The sequence below is a fragment of the Talpa europaea genome (assembly GCF_964194135.1).
Source record: "Talpa europaea genome assembly, chromosome: 2".
Classification (NCBI taxonomy): domain Eukaryota; kingdom Metazoa; phylum Chordata; class Mammalia; order Eulipotyphla; family Talpidae; genus Talpa; species Talpa europaea.
The window spans coordinates 70,377,507-70,399,937 of NC_140068.1; the positions used below are offsets into that span (position 1 = coordinate 70,377,507).

The 22,431-nt window shown below is 36.5% G+C and overlaps 1 protein-coding gene across 3 annotated transcripts in view; it reads left to right on the forward strand.

Moving 5' to 3' along the window:
• COL9A1 (collagen type IX alpha 1 chain) overlaps positions 1 to 22,431 on the forward strand; it is a gene marked incomplete at its 5' end in the record, with an annotated part of 67,560 nt that overhangs the window by 13,469 nt on the left and 31,660 nt on the right. For 2 of the 3 annotated variants that reach the window (XM_084227717.1, XM_084227718.1), the window contains 14 exons: positions 297 to 350; positions 997 to 1,029; positions 1,561 to 1,617; positions 2,960 to 3,013; positions 8,747 to 8,800; positions 11,367 to 11,420; positions 14,259 to 14,312; positions 15,282 to 15,335; positions 15,475 to 15,528; positions 15,656 to 15,709; positions 16,104 to 16,157; positions 17,163 to 17,207; positions 18,247 to 18,300; positions 18,408 to 18,461. In XM_084227717.1, the coding sequence (XP_084083843.1) occupies positions 297 to 350; positions 997 to 1,029; positions 1,561 to 1,617; positions 2,960 to 3,013; positions 8,747 to 8,800; positions 11,367 to 11,420; positions 14,259 to 14,312; positions 15,282 to 15,335; positions 15,475 to 15,528; positions 15,656 to 15,709; positions 16,104 to 16,157; positions 17,163 to 17,207; positions 18,247 to 18,300; positions 18,408 to 18,461 (729 nt within the window). Of the gene's footprint in view, positions 1 to 296; positions 351 to 996; positions 1,030 to 1,560; positions 1,618 to 2,959; positions 3,014 to 8,746; positions 8,801 to 11,366; positions 11,421 to 14,258; positions 14,313 to 15,281; positions 15,336 to 15,474; positions 15,529 to 15,655; positions 15,710 to 15,869; positions 15,900 to 16,103; positions 16,158 to 17,162; positions 17,208 to 18,246; positions 18,301 to 18,407; positions 18,462 to 22,431 lie in introns of all 3 variants that reach the window. The other variant, XM_084227716.1, reaches the window with a different exon arrangement.

Sequence of the window (22,431 nt, forward strand, 5' to 3'; positions counted from 1 at the left end):
TAGTGTTTCCAGAGTTGATAAAGCAATCATTCTATAGAGAAGAATTGACTTTACTATCTCTTTCCTCCCTTTGCTACCTGGTTTTGTTACCTTGGTGTGATTGGAACTCCTTTTTACTTCAGGGTTTATGGACCTACTTGGATTATGGGCCACCCATTGATTTAGGTGGCAGATCTGTGCATGCCTGCGCTCTGTAGGGCTTTCTAGTAATATCCTTCTTTTATGCCAATACCAGTTTTAGGTACTGTATTTTGATGTGTATATAATCACAGTGTCACAATTTTCAAATAATTTAGGGTGACCCTGGGAGAAGAGGACCACCTGGCCCCCCTGGCCCTCCAGGACCCAGTGTAAGTTATTTGCAACTTAGATTTCTCTGCCTTTGAAAGTTGGGATTAAAGAAACCTAGGAACCCAAAATGAACGTGCTTGTTAGGTCATATGATCCTAAAATTCCAAAATGGCTGGCATTTTTTTTTTTCCAATTCATCCAGAGCATTGGTCTTTCTTTTCAGGCCAGGAAAACAGAGGAATCACAATGATTGAAAAGGCAGACTTCATAGAGAACAGTTTACTCATTATATTTGAAGTCCTTTGATATTTGAGATTTCTTAAATGCTTAAAACTTATACTTATAAAAGGAACATTTTCAAATGAACTAGTTTTTACAAAGAATTTACACAGCTAAAAATTTTTAGAAGTGGTAATTTTAAGTAGGAGATTTTTAATTTGTGATTCAGAGTTTCCTATATTTTCTATTCTTTCATTTCTTTTCCCTCCAATTTCCTGAAAGAATTTACTACAATTTAAGAACATCCAAAAGGAATATGCCATGATTGAGTTTTTAGACCTTCAGCTTAATATTTGCTGATATTCACTCTTTATATTTCTTGAGCAATTATATCTATTACATTTTTATCCATCAGACTTTCTATTATTTGTAGGTTTATAAATTAATTATTTAATTATATCCTTAACTTTATTTTCTTTACTTTAGGGAACAATTGGCTTTCATGATGGAGATCCATTGGTAAGATGCTTTCAGCAAAATACAGTTTTAAGTCAAAGACCATAATCTTCAGATGAATTCTCCTTAAAATTATCTCTGCAGTATGCTGTATTTCTGCATTTTACTTATACTCAGATAGCAGTGCCACTCGTAGCACCAGCGGGGTTGCGTAATCTCAGACTATAAGTGGTTTTCATCATGGAAGTTTCCGTGTTTTAAGCTAAAAAGATCATGGAAATGGAGGGAAGTGGATCAGGCTATGGTTCAATGTGCCATCTTCAAATAATTTATTTAGTAATGTAAATCTGAAATAAATATGATAAATATTAATATGTATTAATTTTGGATAGTGGCTTTTGCTTTATTCTCTACTTTTCTGTAAACTAAGAATACTTCCAACTTTAAAAATAAAATGTAAAAACAAGAAAAGTGTATTCCAGATATTTAATGAATATAATTGCATTATATTCCATAGCTGGAATCCTTAAAAAAACCACTTTATTTACTCCAGTTTGTTTACTCTCTCTCCTCTCTTATGTGTCTTCCTTGTAGTGTCCCAATTCCTGCCCACCAGGTCACTCAGGATATCCAGGCCTACCAGGCATGCGGGTAAGAGAATCATTTCAATATTTTATTTTCAACAATATTTTCCAAGATATCCCACTTTGATGGATTAGGCAAGTCTGTGCTTGCTTATTCTGTGGTGCCTATTTAGTTCTAGAAATTCCACGGGTAGGTATTCCTACTGGGACAGTGTTTGATTGTACAGTAATTCTTTTGTTCAGGGAAGAAATACCAATAAAATGCATTGAATTGCAACTCTAGACATCAAATCAAGGTTTAGAAATTTGTCTCCTATTGGAGAGATGTGAAGGGCACTAGACTGTACACACATTATGTGTACGTATTTATTTGAGACTTTTTAGTTTAATTGGAAAAATCACAAAATAACCAAGAAAAGAGACTTTCCAAAGTGTTTTTCTCTCAATCTGCCTTCATAATTACTTCAACATTTTCCATATAAATGAAACACAAATACCAAATATTGGACATAAGCGACTTTCTCAGTCTAATCTATGAATCTAAAGTGATTTTGAAAAATTCCAGACCAATGGAGTTGCGTTATGATCTGAAAGGCTTTAAAGGTTAGTTTTCCTGGGTATCCATAGCTTGGAAATCCAGAGCCTGGATTGTCCCACAAATATTTGCATTACTGGAACAAGAAAGGCTTTGAGGGTGAAAGCTTTGATAGATTTAATTTTGGAATGTTCATTTCACATTGTCTCAGGTAACTGCCCAGAGCACATATATACTTAGAACAGGAGTCCTCACAAGAGAATGAAATCTTCTCTTCAATTTGTGCAACCTCGAGTACATTGTGTAGTTTTCCCTTTGCTTTTGAAATCCTGTTCAAGATAAGGCACAGATTTGTATATCAAGGGAGGTCCACTTTTCATACCAGCCCTTCTTCATCTCCAGAAAGAAGATGGGTAGAGAGGAAGCAGAGGGTTTTAAGAGCAGCTTCTAGAAAGCCAGAGTGAAGGGGATAGCCAGTAGAGCTATATCAGGGCACTCACCTCTGGAAAGTAAGTTCCTGATGCTGGAGAAAAGAGTGCTTGTAATCCAATAGTGAGAGAAAACTGGGGCAAGAGAAATCTAGGGACTAGAAGGCAAGTATCAATGAATCACACCACTGAACTAGGTACTGGAACATTTTTAAGAATTCTAGAATAACGTTTTCCTATTAACTAAACCTGATGTGTATCATATATGGCTGTCATGCAATACTCAGGGTGTTTACAAGATCATTTTAAGTGGTTATTTTCTTTGTGACAAAATCTTTTTCTCAGCGGATTTAGGGAAGCAAAATCACTCTATGAAATTTGTGACCTTCTGTGTCAAACCCAATGCCATATTAATTAATTAATTAATTAATTTTTGCATTTGTTAGGGTCAGAAAGGTGCTAAAGGAGAAATTGGGGAACCTGGAAGACAAGGTCACAAGGTAAGGAAAAGGAGTGGTCAGTGGGTAGATTGTGCTTAGGAGATAGTAATCATTTTTTTTTTTTACAATTTCTTAAAAAGGAATTACAAAGAATAACATAGTGTGTTAAATTTTACCTTTACTTTTCAAATGATTATTGACAAATTCTCAGTAGGTTCCTCAATATTCTGACTAAGCATATTATTCTAACGTTCAATTGCAAAACACAAAGTACCCTACATTTTCATTTTTTCCTGAGTTGCTACCCTGGCTTCCTTTTCAAATCAATCACACTCAACTTTTTTCCTTGATGCTTTTGATAGTCAAACCTTATTCAGCTAGTTGTTCCATTCCACTAAACAAAATTTTATGACAAGTTTTGCTAATACCAGTAGATGGACAAGTTAGTAATTAGCTCATAGTTTCTCATCTTAAGATCTGAAATAATTTGTTTCTGATTTCATTTCCATATATTTTGGATTTTGAGGAATCTGTAAGTTAGCAATAGGACTTACGTTACTATGTGCATAGAAACATGGAATCCACAACACCGCTTGTATTAGGGCTGGCATGTCCTGCAGAAAAATTAAGGCTGAAATTAAAAACATGGTGACCTCTTGCCTTTTTTTTTTTTATCCACTCAGGTAAATCACACTTAAGTGTCTGTCTAGACATTTGGCTTCTGGCATAACAGAATTTTTTTCCCTCTTATTTCAATAATGCTTTACAAAGTCAAATTGTTCTTATTGATGCAGTTGTACTATACTTCAACTATTTGTTCCCACATCTTTAGTGTCCATTCCTCCATTGAATCTTATATTTTATAATTAAAAAATTATAATTTAATTATTAAATTAAAAATTATAATTAAAAAATTCAGTAAATATTTATTCAGTACCAGCCATGTGCCAGGGTTTATTCTAAGTCTTAGGGATGAAAAAAAAATACATCCCATAACAGGGAACTGGCTAAATTAACTATGACATATTCATGTAGTAGAATATCATCTAACCACAGAAAACAGGTGTTAAGAATATTAAATCACACCAAAGGAATTCATGAAGTAATTCATGTAGTAATTCATGTAGTATTCATGAATTAATACATGTAGTAAAGCAAAGATAGTTGACATGTTATTTTTGATGCCATGTATTCCTTCCTCCTTCTTCCATTTACCTTTTTTCCTTTGAGGAACTTCCATTTTCCATTCTATGAAATTTAGGGACAGAACTGTCAGAATATTTCTCTATGTTTCCCATCATACTTGCACAATCTAGTTATCTGGTCTCTCAAATTTGGTTTGGTCTTTAGTGAGGAATTTGCATATTTTTGTGGTATGTCAGAGAATTGGCTAAAATTTTCATTGGAAGTTGTTAAAATTCCTTTAGTTTACTGCACATGTTTATGCCAATTAAAACTTTCAGTGATGTTTTTGAAAACTGACATAAGAAGATAAGCTGTTAATAGCTCATTGAGGAATGAATCTTGTAAGGCTAATAGATGCACTCAACTATAAACTGAAAGAATGGTGGAGAATTTAGGCTAGTGTCTGAAGTTTGCTTCAGATTCACAATTCTGCTTTGAATTTACTCTACAAATTAGCTAATGAAAATTTAAAATTTTGTTCCTGAATATAGGAATGAATAATCAAACGTCTTTCAGTAAAATGATAGTAAATTGCTATTCCTAAATTTGTCATTTAATTTTTGAGTTATTGATTATTTCATGCTATATACATGCTGGTGAAACATTTAAAATAAATATACTACTCCAAAATTTTTAAAGAATCTTTGAAAAAATATCCCAAATCCTGCTAAAGAAAACTTACAGTGGATATCTCAATCATTATTGTTTTTGTAGTTAGTTAGGAAAGCACAAGTAGCATTTAATTATACACAGGTATTGATTATATACTCTATGAACTAGTAAATTCACTGACAATCCCTCTGGGATTGCCAATCATATGTTCTTACAGAATATAATCTGAATATAATGATGAAACTAAAACTATTACATAAGACTCTCATGTTTTATTCAAAAATCAAGTAAAAATGATTTAGGCATAATCTAGTTCTTTGCATTATATGCCCAAATATTCTATATTACATGGCAATGTTTCATTTTCTATATTTCTTTGTGTATGTGTGTGTATATAACATTTAGCATGTGGAGCAAGAACATGAGTGAATTGAAACATGTAAGAAAGGAACAACAGAAATGAAGCTTTTTCTAACATTTTATAACAATATTTAAAATAGTGACCACTCCTTATAATTAACTCCACAGTATAAAATCCCTATTATCATCAGAACTATAAAATTTTTTTAAAACCCATCTTGGAAAGAAAAAATGTTTTTACCCCCAGTGGTCATAAAATAATTATTCTGTATGAGACAGCAAATGGATTTCTTTCTTTTATTTGTGAGAATTTTTAAATTTTTATTTAGGTAACATTGGGTTTACATTGTTGTTTGCATTTTAGAGGTATAGGATCTCTTCCTTCATGTGTTGTTTCTATACCATACCCACCAGCAAAGCTCTCAGTTCATCCTCATAGTCTATTGTGCTTCCTCCCAACTTTCTTCTTGCCATTCCCTGTTCCTCTCTTCTTTTGTTGCTTTTCCAAAAATTCTTAAGTGCCTCCATTGATCTTTTGAGCTCCTGCATTTCTTTTATTTCCTTCTTTGGGGACTCAATTTCATTCTTCTTATCACTGATTATTTTTCTCATATCATTATTTTTCTTTTTGCTTTCTTTCAGATTTTTAATCATGGCGATTTTAAATTCTCTATCTGGCAGGCAGAGAAGTTCTTCCATGTCATTGTTGAGTTCTGGTGGCTGAATTTCTTTTTGTGGTGTGTCCTTCCCCTGAGGGCTTACTTTGCTATTTATGTTTTCCCTTCTCCCTGCTGATTGCTTTCTAATTAGTTCTATGCCACTGGTGTTGGCGGCCATCTCTTTGGATTGCTCCTTCAAGGGTGTCAGAAACTGTTTACCAGACTGAGTCCAGTACTGTTAGGCCAAAACTCCCCCAGGGTATTGCTCCTGTGGCTGTGTTGCTGGGCACTGTTCCTTAGGGGTCCCTCCCTCTGTATTTACTCAGTTCCAGAAGGGAGTCTTGTAGTCCCTGTCTTCCAACTATGAACTAGTTGGTGATTTTGTTCTGATCACTAGGTGGCACCAGAGACCTTTCCTCGTATCCTTCCAGAACTGTGCTTTTCCCCTGTAGGTCTAGGGGAACAAAAAGGGGTGTGTGGGCGGGGGTTGGTGTGGTTCGGAGCGCCTCAACGGCACTGGTGCTATGCCTTCCCTGTGCCCCACCTTGGTGGGGATCCCACCACCCAAATTTCGGGCCCTGGTTCTCAGTTCCAAAGCTCTCAGACCCAGAACGCGGAAGTAGCCCAGTTCAGTGCCCGCAGATATGGCACCTTTTGTACTCTGATCCTGAGCCCGGGCACCTAGTTTTTGATTAACCACTTCGGGCCATTCACCTCAGTGACAGCTTCCCTGCATCTCCCCACAGTCCTAGGTCCGGGGCTCAGGAACCCGGGCAGGTGGGATCCACGTATACTTTCCGCGCCAGCTTACCGGCGGCCTTTGGCTGTCGGCAGGTCTGTCCGCGGAGTCCCTGTCTTCCTCTAATGGCGCCAAGTTCTTGATGACCCGGTGCCACGCACTCACCACTGTGGTGGTTCTCCACAGTTCCTGGCCGCGGGGCGTGGTGCCTGCAGTAGTTGCTTTCCGCTCACTGTCCTGCTTGATCTCTAGTTTGTTCTTGTTCTTTTCTCCTTTCTGTTGGTCCGAGTGTGCTGGCTTTGTGGGGGGTGGGAGGGTAGGGGAGAGAGTAGCAGGCTTCTGCTGCTTTCCTCTCTTCTCCTCCTCTGATTGCAACTTTCCCCTTCAGGCAGTTTCCCCGGCATGACCAGTTTATCTTACGTGTCCTGGTTCTCACAAGGACCTGCCACTTTTTCTACCTATTAATCGCTTTTATGGGAGAACTTACCTACCCACAGGGTTTCTTCTCCGCCATGTTGATTAGCTGACGTCAACACGCTCCGCCTCTCCTCTGCTAGCCTCCCTTCTGCCAGATTCCCGGGGCTATTGTTAGCTTTGGTTGACCTTTTGTTTTGTTTCTCTGTATTCCACATATAAGTAATACCATCTGGTATTCGTCTTTCTCTTTTTGATTTATTTGAATTTCTTTTTGGAATATTGTAACATTTTAAAGTATATCAGAGGTTATAAAGTTAATATTAAAAACAGTCAAATCAGTAATTAGAAAACATACTGCAAGAAGATTCCACTCTAGAAACATATAGTCAAAATATTTTAGAACAAACTTAAGAAATATTTAAGACTACTATAAAGAAAAGAACAAAACATTATCATTGATGGAAAGAAATACATTTGACTATACAGGGAGAAACACTAAGTTCCAGGGTAGGAAGTCACAATATCATGAAGAGTCTAATTCTCTCCATATAAAATCATTAATTTAATATAGCCTTAATATAAAGCAAGTAGTAATATTTTTGTGAAGATCTTCCCAACAATTTTGAAGTTCATCTCGAAGAATAAATATTTGGGGAAATTAAAAAAATAAAAGTATATATGAAATTTTCAGCAAATAAGGGCCTCCCTGGTGGTGCAAGGGAGCACTGTGCAAGCACAGCACTGTGAAACTGTCCGCAGCCTCTGCAGCACGAGTTCGATCCCCTGTCAGTCAGGGAGTTACCCACTTGGTGCAGCAGACCTCTCCTGTCTCACCAGCTGCTCCCCCCTCTGTAGTGTGTTTCAGTCTGTTCTGTTCCCCACTCTGTCTCTGGTGAGTCCTCTCAGATACTGCCCCCCCCCACACCTCTGGCCTATACCCCAGTTCTTGTATGCATAAATAAATAAATCTTTAAAAAAAGGAAATTTTCAGCAATTAAAATATGTGCACTGGCAATATTTTAACAGGTCAATAGAGCAAAATAAAAAGTCTAGAAACTAGTATTACAATTTAGTATATGTTGAAGATGAGTTTTTCAAACTGTGTGGAGAGAATCCATAATTCAATAAATGATATTAGATCAACTGACCAATTCCCAGGACAAAAAAACATTTCTACATTCTATTTTACATAAAAATAAGTTACTGATAACTAAAGATTTCTATGGGAGAAATGAAACTATAAAATTACCAGAAGAAAAATATGGGTGAGTATTTATGTACTTGAGGAGTGGAGAAGGCTTTTCTATGAGTGACAGCAAAGATGTGAGCCATGAAAGAATAATGATTTTATTACATTTAAAAATTATATATGGTCTAAAAATTATAATAAGAAAAATTAAAATGAAAAAATGGTTAAAATATTGTAGTTCATGGAAAACTTCGCATAGTATGTTCACATCTTCCTAATATACACTCTCCACAACACACATAGACATATCTTTGAAAGGTGAATGCACCCATGTTTCTCTTTCTCTCCCTCTCTCTGTCCTCTCTCTGTCCCCTTTTACATTTTGGGAAAACTTAGAAAAGGATATCTAAAATATGACTGATATTTGAATAATGGAATTTGCTAGCTTTGGTGCTATAATTCTCTGTATTTTCTGAAAATTTTGCAGTTAAAATGTAAAATAATTTAAGAAATTGTAGTAGAATAATTTAGAGGATGCCAATGAATTTAGACTCCACTGAGTTAGTCTGAGTGTACTTCTTTGTTGATTTGCTAAAATAATATTTGGTGTGCTTTTATTTGTTGCTTTTTAGGGTGAAGAAGGTGACCAGGGTGAACTGGGAGAAGTTGGAGCTCAAGGCCCTCCAGTAAAGTATTTTTAAAAAAACTATTTAACTAGGATATGCAAGTATTCTTTTTTTCATGAATTTTGGAGTATTTTCTATTCTGTATTTGAATTAACAACATTATACTCACATGCCATTCTCTGTTTTTCTAAGCTACCATTTGGAGATTACCATTTTTTCAAAACAGAAAAGGAAACATTGTACATTCAAGCATTTTTTTTTTTAAACAGAAAATATCTACCCATAATCACCTACATTTATTACTAGATCTCAGGATCAGGTAATCTGAAAGCAAATATTTATGTTCTATTCCACTATCATGTGTTATAATGAGAAACTTTTATACATTGAATATGCAGCAGGTAAATCATTCACTGGAGTAATGTAGTTTATAACTATGTATTCAGTACAATTAGAACATTCTTAATTGCTCATAATCTTGTCTTTTAATAAAAAGTTGGTTTCTTAGGCTTTGATATATTGCTGCAATAATATGCACAGTGAGGTGATTTGGGACATTGACATCAGTCTAAATTGTTTGTTAAATCAGGATTTGCATTACTTTTGTACTGTATGAAAGTGAAATTGTCCTTTTTTTCTTGTCACAATGAGTAATGACAATTATGGAAATAATTTCAGAATATATATTGCACATTTGCAGCTAAGTGAGGTATGGATGTATAGACGATAAGCTTGAGTTCTACTCTCAGAAACTAAAGTATCGTGAAAGACATATTCAGGGCTACTGTTTCTTCCCTTGCTCGTCTCTTCCCCACAAGCCTCACCTTTTATACATTGCAGGGAGCTGTGCAGATTAGTGTTTACCTAGAGATTAGTGTTGAACCGAAGTATGCTTATTTAGGAATTCATATCAGGTCTCCCTGATTACAAAGTTCTTGCTTTTAAGCTTTCCTTTAACCTGTCTTCCAAAATTTTAATAACTTTTTCTTGATCAAACATAGATCTATATTGTATACATTTTTGGCTAGTAATTTTATGAGCTTTTTAATGATTCCTAAGGATGCCTAGGCCAAATGCTCAATCTAGATCAGTCAATAGAAGGTTGACTCTTCCCCCACCACCAGTCATGTGGTTCAATATGATTTTATTGATAAGCTGATAGTGTTCACTAATTGTTAATGTAAAGATTAGATTCTTTGACTTTTCAGTCTATCTTCATCATTCTTCTTTTATCTGTCTATAAAATTAAATTATTTCAGCTTTTTGTAGGTTTATCTCAGAGTGATGAGTCTGTATTTATTCTAAAATAGAAGAGTTCCTTATCTATATTATAAACTTCTACTAGGCATCCAGTATAAATCATGACATGCCTGTACTTTTTAGTGTGTCCTCTATATTGGGCTCTTAAATAGCTAGGAATCCATGAAGTGAAACAAAATTCTCCCCAAAACTTTTACTTTGTTCACCCATGTTATTATGATTCTTTATAAAGCATTTCATTGCAATATTATAATAACAAAAAAAGTATGCTTTTTTTTTCCCCTTCAAAGTAGTTACTTTGAGGAGTAATACCTGGTGTTCTCGTGTCACTGCTACTGATCCAAATATTTTTGGAATTCTTTTTTGTAGAAATGCCTTCAGAAGAGCAGCTTTAATATGATAAACATATCTCGTATCCTAGGTGGATATACATACTGGATCATCCTGTGCATTTGTGTTTCATGTCACACAGAATTTGTGACTGATCTGAATGCAGAATTTGGCTTTTAAATTGCCCCATTTTCTCCAAGTGAGAACACAAAGGAAATGACTGGCCTAGAGCGACTCTATCTTGAGTCAATGTGGACAGTTGGCAAGATGTGCAGAAGTAGCTGCCCTACTTTCCTGATGGAGCATTCACCCAGGCTCCCTCTTAGCAGATTGATTTCTGCAGCCCTGTGGCTGTGGGCTAGTGTCAAGAATGGTGACGTGTCCATAATGAAAGACCCTAGAAATCATACCCCACACCCTTATTTTTAGGATTACCCTCTCCTGTGCCTGAGATGGGATAAGATGGGTTCCTACTGCCCCAAATTGGAATTAAGAATGCCTTTAATTGTAGAAATGGTCATATGGTGTACAATGAACACAAGCATTTGCTCAAGACTAGCTTGATGTATGTGTCATAAAATTTTGTTTAGACTAACCTGGGAACCTAAATGCCTTTGATGGTCTGCATTGGTGGGAAAAATTATTCCAAGGCTTAAAATAGCAATTATGTTATATGTAACTAAGTTACAAATGAAGGAGGTGGGATTGGTGGTTTGTATTTTGTATATATGTCAAAAGACAAGTCAAATACATTATCACAATTTTCTTTTGCTAATGATATTTATATTTTTGTCATCAATATTTTTTAAAAATTCAGAATTGTATAAGTCTTCATTATTTTTCAAAAAGGTTTTATTGTCAGAAAAACTCTCCTTGGATTTGTCTTTTGAAACTAGAAAAGTTTGTTTATATAATGCCACTATTTCCTGCTCTTACTTTTGGTCATGATGACATCCTTGTAGGTGAGCTTTTGTGATGAGATGAAAGAATGTGCACATCGAGTAAAATAATTCATTTTTCTTTTTTACATTTCCAGGGAGCTCAAGGATTGAGAGGAATCACTGGTGTAGTTGGAGCCAAAGGGGAAAAAGTAAGATGATAATGATGATGATGATACAGTATCAAAATGTATAAATATTTAACTTTTGGCCACTTAAAGACATTTTATTTTCAGCAATATCACTTTTTATTTTTCACTTGGTGCTTTGTAGAGGTTAAGTTTTCATGTTTCTGTTACAAACATTGATGATAAAAATGAGTGATCTACATGATACGTATGTGTATTTTTAATTACTATAAATAAATAGGAGTAAGCAGGTTATGTTTTATCTCTATCCTTGTAGGTAGTTTTCATTGATAACACTGACATAGTACTTGAGTGTGCAAGTCAAAGACAGGAGAGGTTGGAAAAGGAGAGGTAGAGGAGGCAGGATGCCCTCGTCCTGCAGGCCATTGTGATTCAATTATCACATTGGCCGCTGGCTCTGCCTTTAACATGGATCGCACTCCTGTGAACAGAGTTCACCTCTCTGTCCTTAGCCTGGTTTCAGAGACTAGAGTCTTCCAGCATTTCCCGAACAAGGTACTCATTGAGAAGCTGGGGAGATTTACAGAGGACTAAGGTCTTTAGCAAGTAGATAGCTAACTATAATGCAAACAAGGGAGGCATAAATGTTAGGGCATGTGGTATGTGGGAGTGAAGATGTAGAGCTCATGAAGAGGTAGCTTTGGAAGGATGGATGCTGGGCCTAGAAGGGTGAGTTTTCGCTGCTGGTGGAGGATTGAAGGACAGGGACTGAATAGCCCAGACAAAAGCAATGGAAACCTGATCATTTGTAATATGCTCAGAAATGTCTCCCCCTTCTCCCCACCCCTTTGCCTAGGTATTTAGCTTCTCTATCCATTTTTGGGAAATTGTTAACATTTCTCAGGGGGTATACTAGGACAGTGAATTTGTAAACTCCAGAAAATGAGTAAGAGCATCTTTGCCAACCCCCCACTTCTAATCCTTGCCTTATTTTCTTTAGAACTTCTGGGCTAATTTCTCTTTGTGTCATTACACAAAGCAGCACAGACCCTTTTATTAGTAACTTTCATTAGCAACTTGTGTAAGTGTTCAAAAAATGAAGGTAAATAATTTTTTAAAAAGATGTACAAATTTGTGAATTAAGGGAATTCTCTTGTAAATGATTTCTTCATTTTATTTTTTTTAAGGTTCTTTATCTCTTCTAGGTATTTTTATACTGCCTTCATTCTTCCATTTCCTCAAAAGTATTTCTTTTCTAATAATACTGTACTTTAAAAAATGTGTTGGAGTCTTTATTTCTATATTCATGTTACCTTAAGTAGCAGTCTGTGTGTATTTCTTCTGTTATTAAGCAATAAATCCCACTTATTTTGAAATTCTCATATCTAGGCCTTTGCTGTCTCTGGATTTAAATAATCTCCCAAAATATGTGACCCCCTCACTTTGAAACCAATTACTGTTCTTGATATGTTCTTTATTTGAGGTATTTTTCCATTCGGTATATTTCAAAATTTCTCATTTCCCCTGATTTCTGTCAAATTGCTTTCAATAGGGGAAAAACCACTCTTCTCATGAACTCAGACCCATGGAGTGGTTACCTAGTAACAGCAGTTTGGGTCTGAGCTCATGCTGAACAGCAATAAGAGAGAGAGAGTGTGAGTGCATCAAAGCCATTTCTATAATGCAAAGGCCAGCTTCACTTTCATAAGGCAAGATGAATGATGAATTCAAGGTCTTTTTCAGGTCTTCCAGACCTCTTCCTCCCTCATGCAGGTAGAATGCCTTCTGCTATGTTCTAGTTTTTAGGGATCAAAGAATTCCAGGGCTCTGTGGTACCTTTGCTTCAACTGTGCTCTTTCTTTGATTTTACCTATGTCTGTACCTTCTATGAAAGATTTTCTTTTTTTTTTTAATTCTTACTACAGATGCTGCCCATGTGATTTTCATGGTCTTACATTTAGCCAATATTCTTTGGACTGGTTTTCCATTTATTTTATCATCTTCCTGTCTCAACCCTGTTCATTAAGAGACAGCCTGTTCATGTTAATTGCTCTGCTGCTTTCTCATTCACTTAATAGATGAGAAAAAGACTTAAAGAAGTAGGTTGAATTTTGTATGTACCATGTGCAGTGAGCACAAGAAAATGCCATATTTATGTTGTAACAGTCATATTTTTATTCTTATAATGAAAATGAGGAAGTGGTGGTATATGTAATGTCAATATTACCAAGCCAAGTCAGAGATAATCTCAAGATAATTAGATTTAAAGGCCCCATAGTTTTAAGGTCATCATCACTTGATAGGGTGACTCTGTTAAAAAAAAAATAGACTAATACAAATCAGACCTAGCATCTATCCAGGTGGACTAGAAGATGCTCAAATTCTTATTACAATTCATTTTTCTGAACCACATCATGGACTTCTGAGTCTAGATCTTGTTGGAATTCTTGAACACCAGAATCCCCTCCACAGCTATGGCAGCATCAGAGTCCATGGCACTGTTTTTGGGGTGTCTCCTTGGTGTTCAGCATTAATGAATTCTGGTCATTCTGAAAACTCTAGAGAGTGGCCCAAACCTCTTCCTTGGGTTTTCCAAATTCCCTGACAGTATGGTATTTTCAGTTCATGTCAGCAGTTCAGAATCAAAGCAGTGTTAAAATGTCCAGAGTAGTATCAGAGTTTGGGTACAAGTACTTTTGTTGGGATAAGAAGATGTAAATTAGTGTTTTCAATCTGAGATGTTTGATTAAATACTTCCCAGGATTCATTAATGAAGAGTATATATAGCAAACACAAAACCTGTTTAACTGACTGCCAAAATTCCTTAAAAAGACTGATGTGGCCTGTAACATACATGACTGATCTCAAATTTAATTTATTGTCTTGCTTTTTTTTTTGTAGGGTTCTCGGGGCTTAGATGGAGACCCTGGGCCTCGAGGCATTCCTGGTGCTCCTGTGAGTGGTTTTCCTTTCATAAGACCCAATGATAGACTTTTTTAGCAGTGATATCTTTTTGCTATATATACACATATGTGTGTGTGTGTGTGTGTGCTCATGCACAAGCATCTTTTATGTAAATAATAAAAATGGAAAAATGGGCAATTGTTGTAATATTTATTTTAAGAAATTTTAATTAAGATCTCTTTTTTTTTAGCACAGAGAACTGTTCTTCTGACTTGATATAGTTTTTGTTTTTCTCATAGGTGAAGTCAAATTGTGGATTTATGTTTGCTGTGTTTTACTTTTGCTTTGGTTCCAGTCACACTATTTATCTCATTTCTAGTTTTTGAGTAGCCTTTTTATGATTTCTGATTTCATTCCATATTTTGACTGCCATATGTGTATCATTATTATTATCATAAAACTGCCTCAAATCTTCTTCAAAAGTAAATAAAAATATCAATAAATAGTTAGCTATACTTGCATTATGGACACACATCATTTTATTATAAGTGAAATAAAAAGACAAGCAAGTCTTTAATTATACCTTTGATAGCATCAGTTTATTTTAAAGATTTATTTATTTATGCATACAAGAACTGTGGTACAAGCCAGATGTGGGGGAGGGGGGAAGGATTCACCAGAGATAGAGTGGGAAACAGAACAGGCAGACTGACCAAAGTACACTGCTGAGGGGAGCAGTGGGTGAGTCAGGAAAGGTCTGCTGTGCCATGTGGGCAGCTCCCTGACCCGGGATAGAGCTTGTGCTGCAGTGGCTGAGGACAGCTTCACCCTTGCGCCACCAGTTTTTAAGACAATATAGTGTTTATACAAAGATTTCCTGAACTAAACATCCTTGGTAGAAGAGCAAAGTCACTGGGATGAAAAAACAATAGTTTGGTAAAGTGAATGATGTTTTATAATTTCAAAAATTTATTAATGAGTAACTTTTGCTTATATTAACGAAATTGTATCTTCTTACAGGGTGATCAAGGACAGCGGGGACCTCCAGGAGAAGCAGGTCCCAAGGGAGATAGAGTGAGTTCAAAATACTCTTAATTGCTATAAATGTCCTGATTGTTAGTGTCTTCTGCTGATCATACTTATTTCTTTGAGGTGTCCAAGTACTGTGATAACTGAGCTTGTCTTGTCCATCTGTTGCCCCTCTGCTCTGCAGGGGGCTCAAGGTTCTCCAGGAATTCCTGGCCTCCCTGGATCTAAAGGAGACACAGTATGTCGTGTGCTATAATCTTCAAGTACATTTTTCAAATTGACTATTAAAATAAAACAAGAAATGATGAAGGGAAGAAGAATGTAACAGTTCCTAAAGGACAGTGTGTTTCTTTGTATGTCTTTAGGGCTTGCCAGGCGTGGATGGCCGTGATGGGATACCTGGAATGCCCGGAACGAAGGTATCTGGGTGATTTAGTCTGGGCCAACCACATGCAGCATTTTCATTACTATATCATTGAAGTCTTATTTAGCCGGTTTTAGCTGTCTTCCTCCTTTGAATTTTTTAATCAAGTATTAATTTAAACTACTTATTAGAGTAATATGTTTGCCTGGTTTCAGGAACTCAGTAAAATTGTCCTGTTGTTGAAAGTAGGCTGAAGGAAATTGTGTATTTTGATTAAATTTATATCCTAATTCTTATTCTACCCCCACACTGAACTGCTTCATATCAAACAGCATGTAAGGTCAGCTGTATTGCTAATCCTCTTACTAAGGAAGTTTGTATCCTTCCTTTTCTTAAAGAACTACAGTAGTTCACACAGTTTCAATGATGCACTAAAAAATTTTTTTCAGGGTGAATTAGGGAAACCTGGACCTCCCGGTGATGCAGGATTGCAGGGTATGCCTGTAAGTATTTGATCTTTAAATGTTTATTAGTTGATATACATTTTGGAGGGATACATATTGAGTAGTTTGATAAGTTCTGGAGAAGATATGATGCTTAATTTTTACACTTATATTTTTGTACTTTTTTTCTGAATCATTAGCTATTTATCTATTTATCTAATAAAGGTTTAATTTTATATTTTGCTTCCTTCTTTTCTCTTTAGTTCTCTCAGTCTTCCTTATCTCTTTTTACCAAGAGATCCTGTGGTTCAGGATCATATACTTCCCACTACTTTTAACTTGTTGTAGAACTCTTGTTGGTAGGTCAAGCCATCAGATGGTTGAGAGTATGCTCAGGGTACAATGTCAAATATAAAATATCATGTTTTATTATGTACCATTTTGAATTATTCACCTTGGTATTTCCCTGCATTAATGTAGCTGGAAGTTTATGTGGATTATATCACATGTATTGTTGGCTCTTTGGAGGCAAATGGTAATAAGTTAAACAGGGATATGTGGTAATATTGAGGACTGACCTCTGATTTATTTTATCTGACAATTCAAAAATCATCAGAGTCTATAAGGACTTCTAGTAGTACCAAATCTTATACTCAACATTCTCCTGCCATTCTGTTTTTCTATTTAAAGCTTAGCAATTTTTTTTAGGTCTTCATTTTGTTATTCTGCATATGAAATCATGTTGATAAGAACTCCTGTTATTTCAAATGTTATTGGATTATAGTTTGGAATTTCATGCTTGAAAAATAATTAGTTTAGAGGTAGTATTCTCTTTAAGAGTTTTCAGAATTAAGAAGCTAGATAAAGTAAAGTAATACGAACTAAACTGTGTGTAGTTCTATAACTGATAGTCCAGAATTGGGGGCTTTGGAAGATTCTTCCTTACACTAAAGCCTTGAGGTTGTCATGGTTCCCTCAGCCTCTCAGCAATGTGTAAATCCACTTGGCATCTTGTGGATTCTCAGATAGGGTGAATCAACTCCACTTCCATGTGCATTCTTTCAGGGTGTTCCCGGGATTCCTGGTGCAAAGGGTATTACTGGCGAAAAGGTAAAAGATAAAACTTTACAATTAATATTTTTCTTTCTTCTTTTATTCTTTTAATAATATATTTTTATTATAATTTTAAATGTTTTAAATTGCTTTTGTTTTATATTTGACCCTTAGGAGCAATATAAAAGGGTTTAAGCCTTCAAATGCTAGTCTATTTCCTAGCTGCTGGAAGAATACTTTGAGAAAATATTGCTGATTTCACCTCCTTTTTGAAATGTCATCCTTTCCTAGAGTAAAACAGAGAAAGTTTTATTGTTCTTTACCACTTAAAATAAGGAAGATGTTATTATTTTTATTACATAGAAATTATGTCAGTGAATAGTAAAGTGACTCAGCTTACACTGAAAAAAAAAAAAAAAAAGCCTTTTTGTTCACATGCTGAGTAACCAGTCCTTATTTCTTATCAATTAAAAACAGTAGGTGAATGAAAAAAAATAAGGAAATGAATATATAGTTTAATTTAAATAAATTAAATAAAATGAGAAATTGGTCCCATTTAGGTTATATGACTGCAACCCTGCAATCATACGGCTACAGTGTGTTGAGCAGACATGTTCCTTAGTAAAGTGGCCTGTGAGAGACTGATGGGGTCCCTGGCTTCTTAGCAGGTGCCTTCCCTGGAGCTGACTGCCAGGGTTTTCTCAGCAGTGAGTCCTCTTATTTCCTCACACTGGCATAATTCCTTATAATTTTAACAGTGTCAGTATTCGGTGAAAGGGTTCAAAGAGGTGTATTGAAGGTGAAAATGGTAAAGGAAAGACATATCATTAACATCTTAAAGAAAAAAAAATCCTCTTGTTTTTGTCTGCATTTTTTGACACCTTTACTAGACTTCTGTGACTAAAAAGTAGTGTCTTAAATCTAAAGGACTTAATGTATCCACTTAGAATGAGATTCTATATCTTCCCCAATTCTCATGTGAAATTGGGAAATTAATGCCATTTAAATATAGAAACACCCACTGTAGACAAGAGGGGTTGACGATTGTGGCTTCTTATGGTCTGGATTACTTTGAATGTTGTCTTTTTACCTATAGGGTAACACGGGTGCTCCAGGGAAGCCTGGCCAACTAGGGAATTCAGGCAAGCCGGTAAGGTGCCATTTTACCTGTCCATAGCTACCTGTTGTATGTTCACTAAACAAATCATTATTGATAAGGAGTCTTAGCTTCTTCTTTACCTGCCTTGTTCATAACAGGGACAGCAGGGACCTCCAGGAGAGGTGGGACCCCGAGGACCCCGGGGGCTTCCTGTGAGTATTCCTTTTTTGTGTCTGCAACTTTTCCAAAGTGTCTTTTGAGGACTTTTCTGGGTTTCCCTCCAGTCATTCATTCATCCACAGGCACCTTCTGATATTTGAGCATATGCTTTTCCAGAATGACAGTGAAATGGAGAATGCTATTGAGATATTCAATATGTTTTTCTTATCAGAAAGTGGAAGCAAAAATATTTTTGAAAGTCTGACAATCTTTTCTGCTGTAATTCTATGTTGAAGGATGTGTTTTACTACAGCAAAATAAACTTTGACGTGATAGAACTCATATACTATATAATTCTCCCACTTAAATTGCACAATTCATTAATCTTTAGTGTATTCACAGAACATTTTCATCACTCCAAAAAAGAAAGCTGTAAACACTGCAGTCATTCAACATGTCCCCGAGCCCCCTCTGCCCTAGGCAACCACAATCCATCTCTGTTTCTATAGATTAGCCTATTCTCGAAATTTCGTATCAGTGGAATCATATAATATGTGGAACTTTATTTTATGATTGTCTTTTCTCACCTAGAATATTGTTTCATGGTTCACATATATTGTACCATATATTAGTACTTTATTTCTTTTTATTGTTGAATAATATTCAATTATATGAATATATCACATTATTTTCATACATTGATTAGTTGATGGACATTTATTTGTTGTTTTTTTATGTTTTGGCTATATAAATAAGTCTGCTATGAACATTCTTCTACAAACTTTTATGTGGACATATAATTTAATTTCTCTGGAGTATGTATGTAAGAGTAGAATTGCTGGGTGATAAGATAACTGTTTCACCTTTGAGAGGCTGCCAGATATCTTTCAGTGTGAGTCTGTAAACAGAGCAATGCCTATTTTCTCAGTAGATAGTTTAACCCTCAGAGAGAAACTGGGAAATTGAACATTATGCACTTAAATTTAACTTAAAAATACTTCCTTTTGCCTTGAGTTTAAGTTCTTATTTTCAAAATCTGCTGCGTAAAAGAATTCCTAGTGAGAACACAGAAACATTTTCAAATATCACAGTTAAGTCTTCTGAAGCATTTCTTGAGTATGTCGAATGGGAATTTTTATGCTTGAGGAGAGTGAAATATTCCACGTATCTTGTGACGTGAGAGTGGAGTTTTTCTACTTCTTATAGATGTTCGTCAACTGACCTCTCCCAGGTAGTGTCCTGAAGTTTCTCTGCAAACAAAGAAGCTAGCTCCTGCGGCTCATTACACCCTTTCCTGCCAGCTCTTCAGCATTTCTTCTTTCTTGCTAGAGGCCTGCAAATTTCTTAGTAAAGTACTTGCCTTAAATTGACTGTCAAAGCCGTGAGGATGTAGCTAGATCACATTTTTAAAACAGTGGTCTGGCTAATGTGACTAGTCCAAAAAGATAGAACAATGTGGGAGAGGAGCACTGGAGTTTGAGAATGTTGACTTTCATCCAGTATTTACTTTATAGAGCAGCAAACTGAGTTCAGTGGAAGGAGTTGAATGCCGGACTATGCACTGAACACAAAGCTTAACACAGGTAGAGAGGACTTGGCCCATCAGCAGTAAGTCATAAAGATGTCTAAAGGAATGGACTAGGCGCAGAACAACAGCAGAAGACTCTCTCTCTCTCTCTCTCTCTCTCTCTCTCTCTCTCTCTCTCTCCCTCTCCCTCTCTCTCTCTCTCTCTCTCTCTGTGTGTGTGTGTGTGTTGGAGCGGATGGGTTGTATTTAATTTTTCTCATGTGACTATAGGCAGATCAGAGGAAGTTATACTTATGTGGGTTTTTGAGCCTGATTCAGATTTTGATTTTTGAATTTTTGTAAGACTCCAGAGTCCTCTCATTGTTCCTGTCACTGAGGGTCAACACCTGGTCTTCTTCCATCACTTTACCCATCTACATTCTGACCTGTTCATTCTACCACAACTTTTCCAAGTCTCTTGTATTTGAATTTTTTCTTTCTTTTTAAAATATATTTATTTGGCATAGAAGAAGTGGGATGTAGTCCAGAAGTGCAGGAGGTGAGAGGATTCACCAGAGACAGAGTGGGGAGCAGCACAGGCAAACTGACTGAAATACACTGCTGAGGGGAACAGCGGGTAAGACAAGAGAGGTCTGCTGTGCTCTGTGGGTTAGCTCCCTGCTGGGGATTGAACTCAGGTCATTGCGATGATAGTGCTGAGACATAACCCCTAGGCCACTAGGGAGGCCTATTTGACTCTTTTGTACACCCACATCCACCACCCAGGCTCTGATCTCTACCTACTGCTTCAGGACTATTGCAGTCATCTCCTGATTTTCCTTTCCAGCCCCAGACTCTCTTTCCTTGGTATCCCCCAACAGGAGACCAAAATATTGTTGATATTTTGTTTTTTTCTTTTTTAAAGATTTATTTATTTGTACAAGCACTGGGCACAGTCAGAAGCGCAGAGGGTGAGATAATCCACCAAAGCCAGAGCCGGGAGCAGAACAGACAGACCGATGAAATACACTGCTGAGGGGAGCAGCGGGCATGGCAAGAGAGGTCTGCACGCTATGTGGGACCCTCGCCTGCGTCTGGGGATGGAACTGGCACTGCAGAGGCTGCAGGCAGCTTTGCAGCCCAGTGCTCAACCGCTGTGCCACCAGGGGAGGCCCTATTGTTGGTATTTTGCCAGGGAAGATTTTTGTTCTCCAGGCTTTTGCATGTTGCAGGGTCTCTAATATCTATGACCTCCACCCTAGACTGTCTTCATAGTCATTGTGACAAACAAAAATGGCAAGCTTTTCTGGGACATGGTAGTGCCCCCAGTCTGCACATACCACCCTATTGGTCTTCCCACTTTTCTTCATCATTAAACATCTTTAATGAATCTCCACTAGAATGTCCAAAATCTTGAACTGTCTGTTTATTTCCTTAGTTCCCATTTCTGCCTTGTTTGGAATCTGTGTTGTAATCAAGCTGGATTTTCTGCTAATTCCCAAATATCTCTCCACTTTTTGGCCTGCCTATTTTCTTTTGTTATACCCTGCATTTAGATGGGTTTCTCCATTTCTTAACATCCCTTGTGTCCTCTTATATATAATTGAAAAGTTAATCTACAACAAAACCAATTCTGATATGCACTGTCCTTAGTAGATTCGATCTCTCCTTAATCTGAATTCCTTAACCTTTGGCACCTTTTGTCCAAACTGTGAAACTATAGGAAGGCAGGCACATCTGATCCACCTTGTGTCCCCACATTTCTTTCTTAGGGTTTGCCACTAGGTAAGGCCTAATAAGTATCTCTTGAAATAAATTGAATTGCTGGTATAATACATCTTGATATGCTGCTTATATTGGTAATAACTGACTTCTCACCTACTCTAAAATTTTCAGAAAAGTATCATGAGAAGTTATAAATATTATAGCGTTGGAGCAGAGTTTTAACACCAAATCTACTCACTGAAATATACATTTGTTCTTTCATTTTACATCATGAGATCCAGTTTCAGAGATAAATTCACACATTTTCAACTATTTCTCACAAGTTTGACTGTTTTTTCCTGCAAATTTCAAACCGAGAAGCTGAGTGGAAGGCATGAAAACTTATTTCTATTATCTCCTGCTAATGGACCAGGGCAAACGGAGCACACCAGTGAAATTAGTAATATCTTCCTTCCTCCACCATGGTTTCATCAGCTTTTGCCAGTACTGAAATCCGAATGAAACTAGGTAAAATTGACAAACCTGCCTGAACAAATTCTTGGAAACTCAGCTTCAGAAGAATGGAGTGAATTGCCAGGGCCATCACTAAGGTATGACAGGATCCAGGCTAGTGTGAAAGAAGTTAGATTCATTAGACTGGAAAAAACAGCTCCCACAGGGCAAGGGGGGACTTGAACGAGATACCTAAGGGGTGCTTCTTCAGGCTATTTTATAGCTTCTTCATGAGGCTCTGGCATTTGACTGCTCCAGACTCTGCTAAACTCTGTTAATCCGGCATTGGTTGGGGTTAC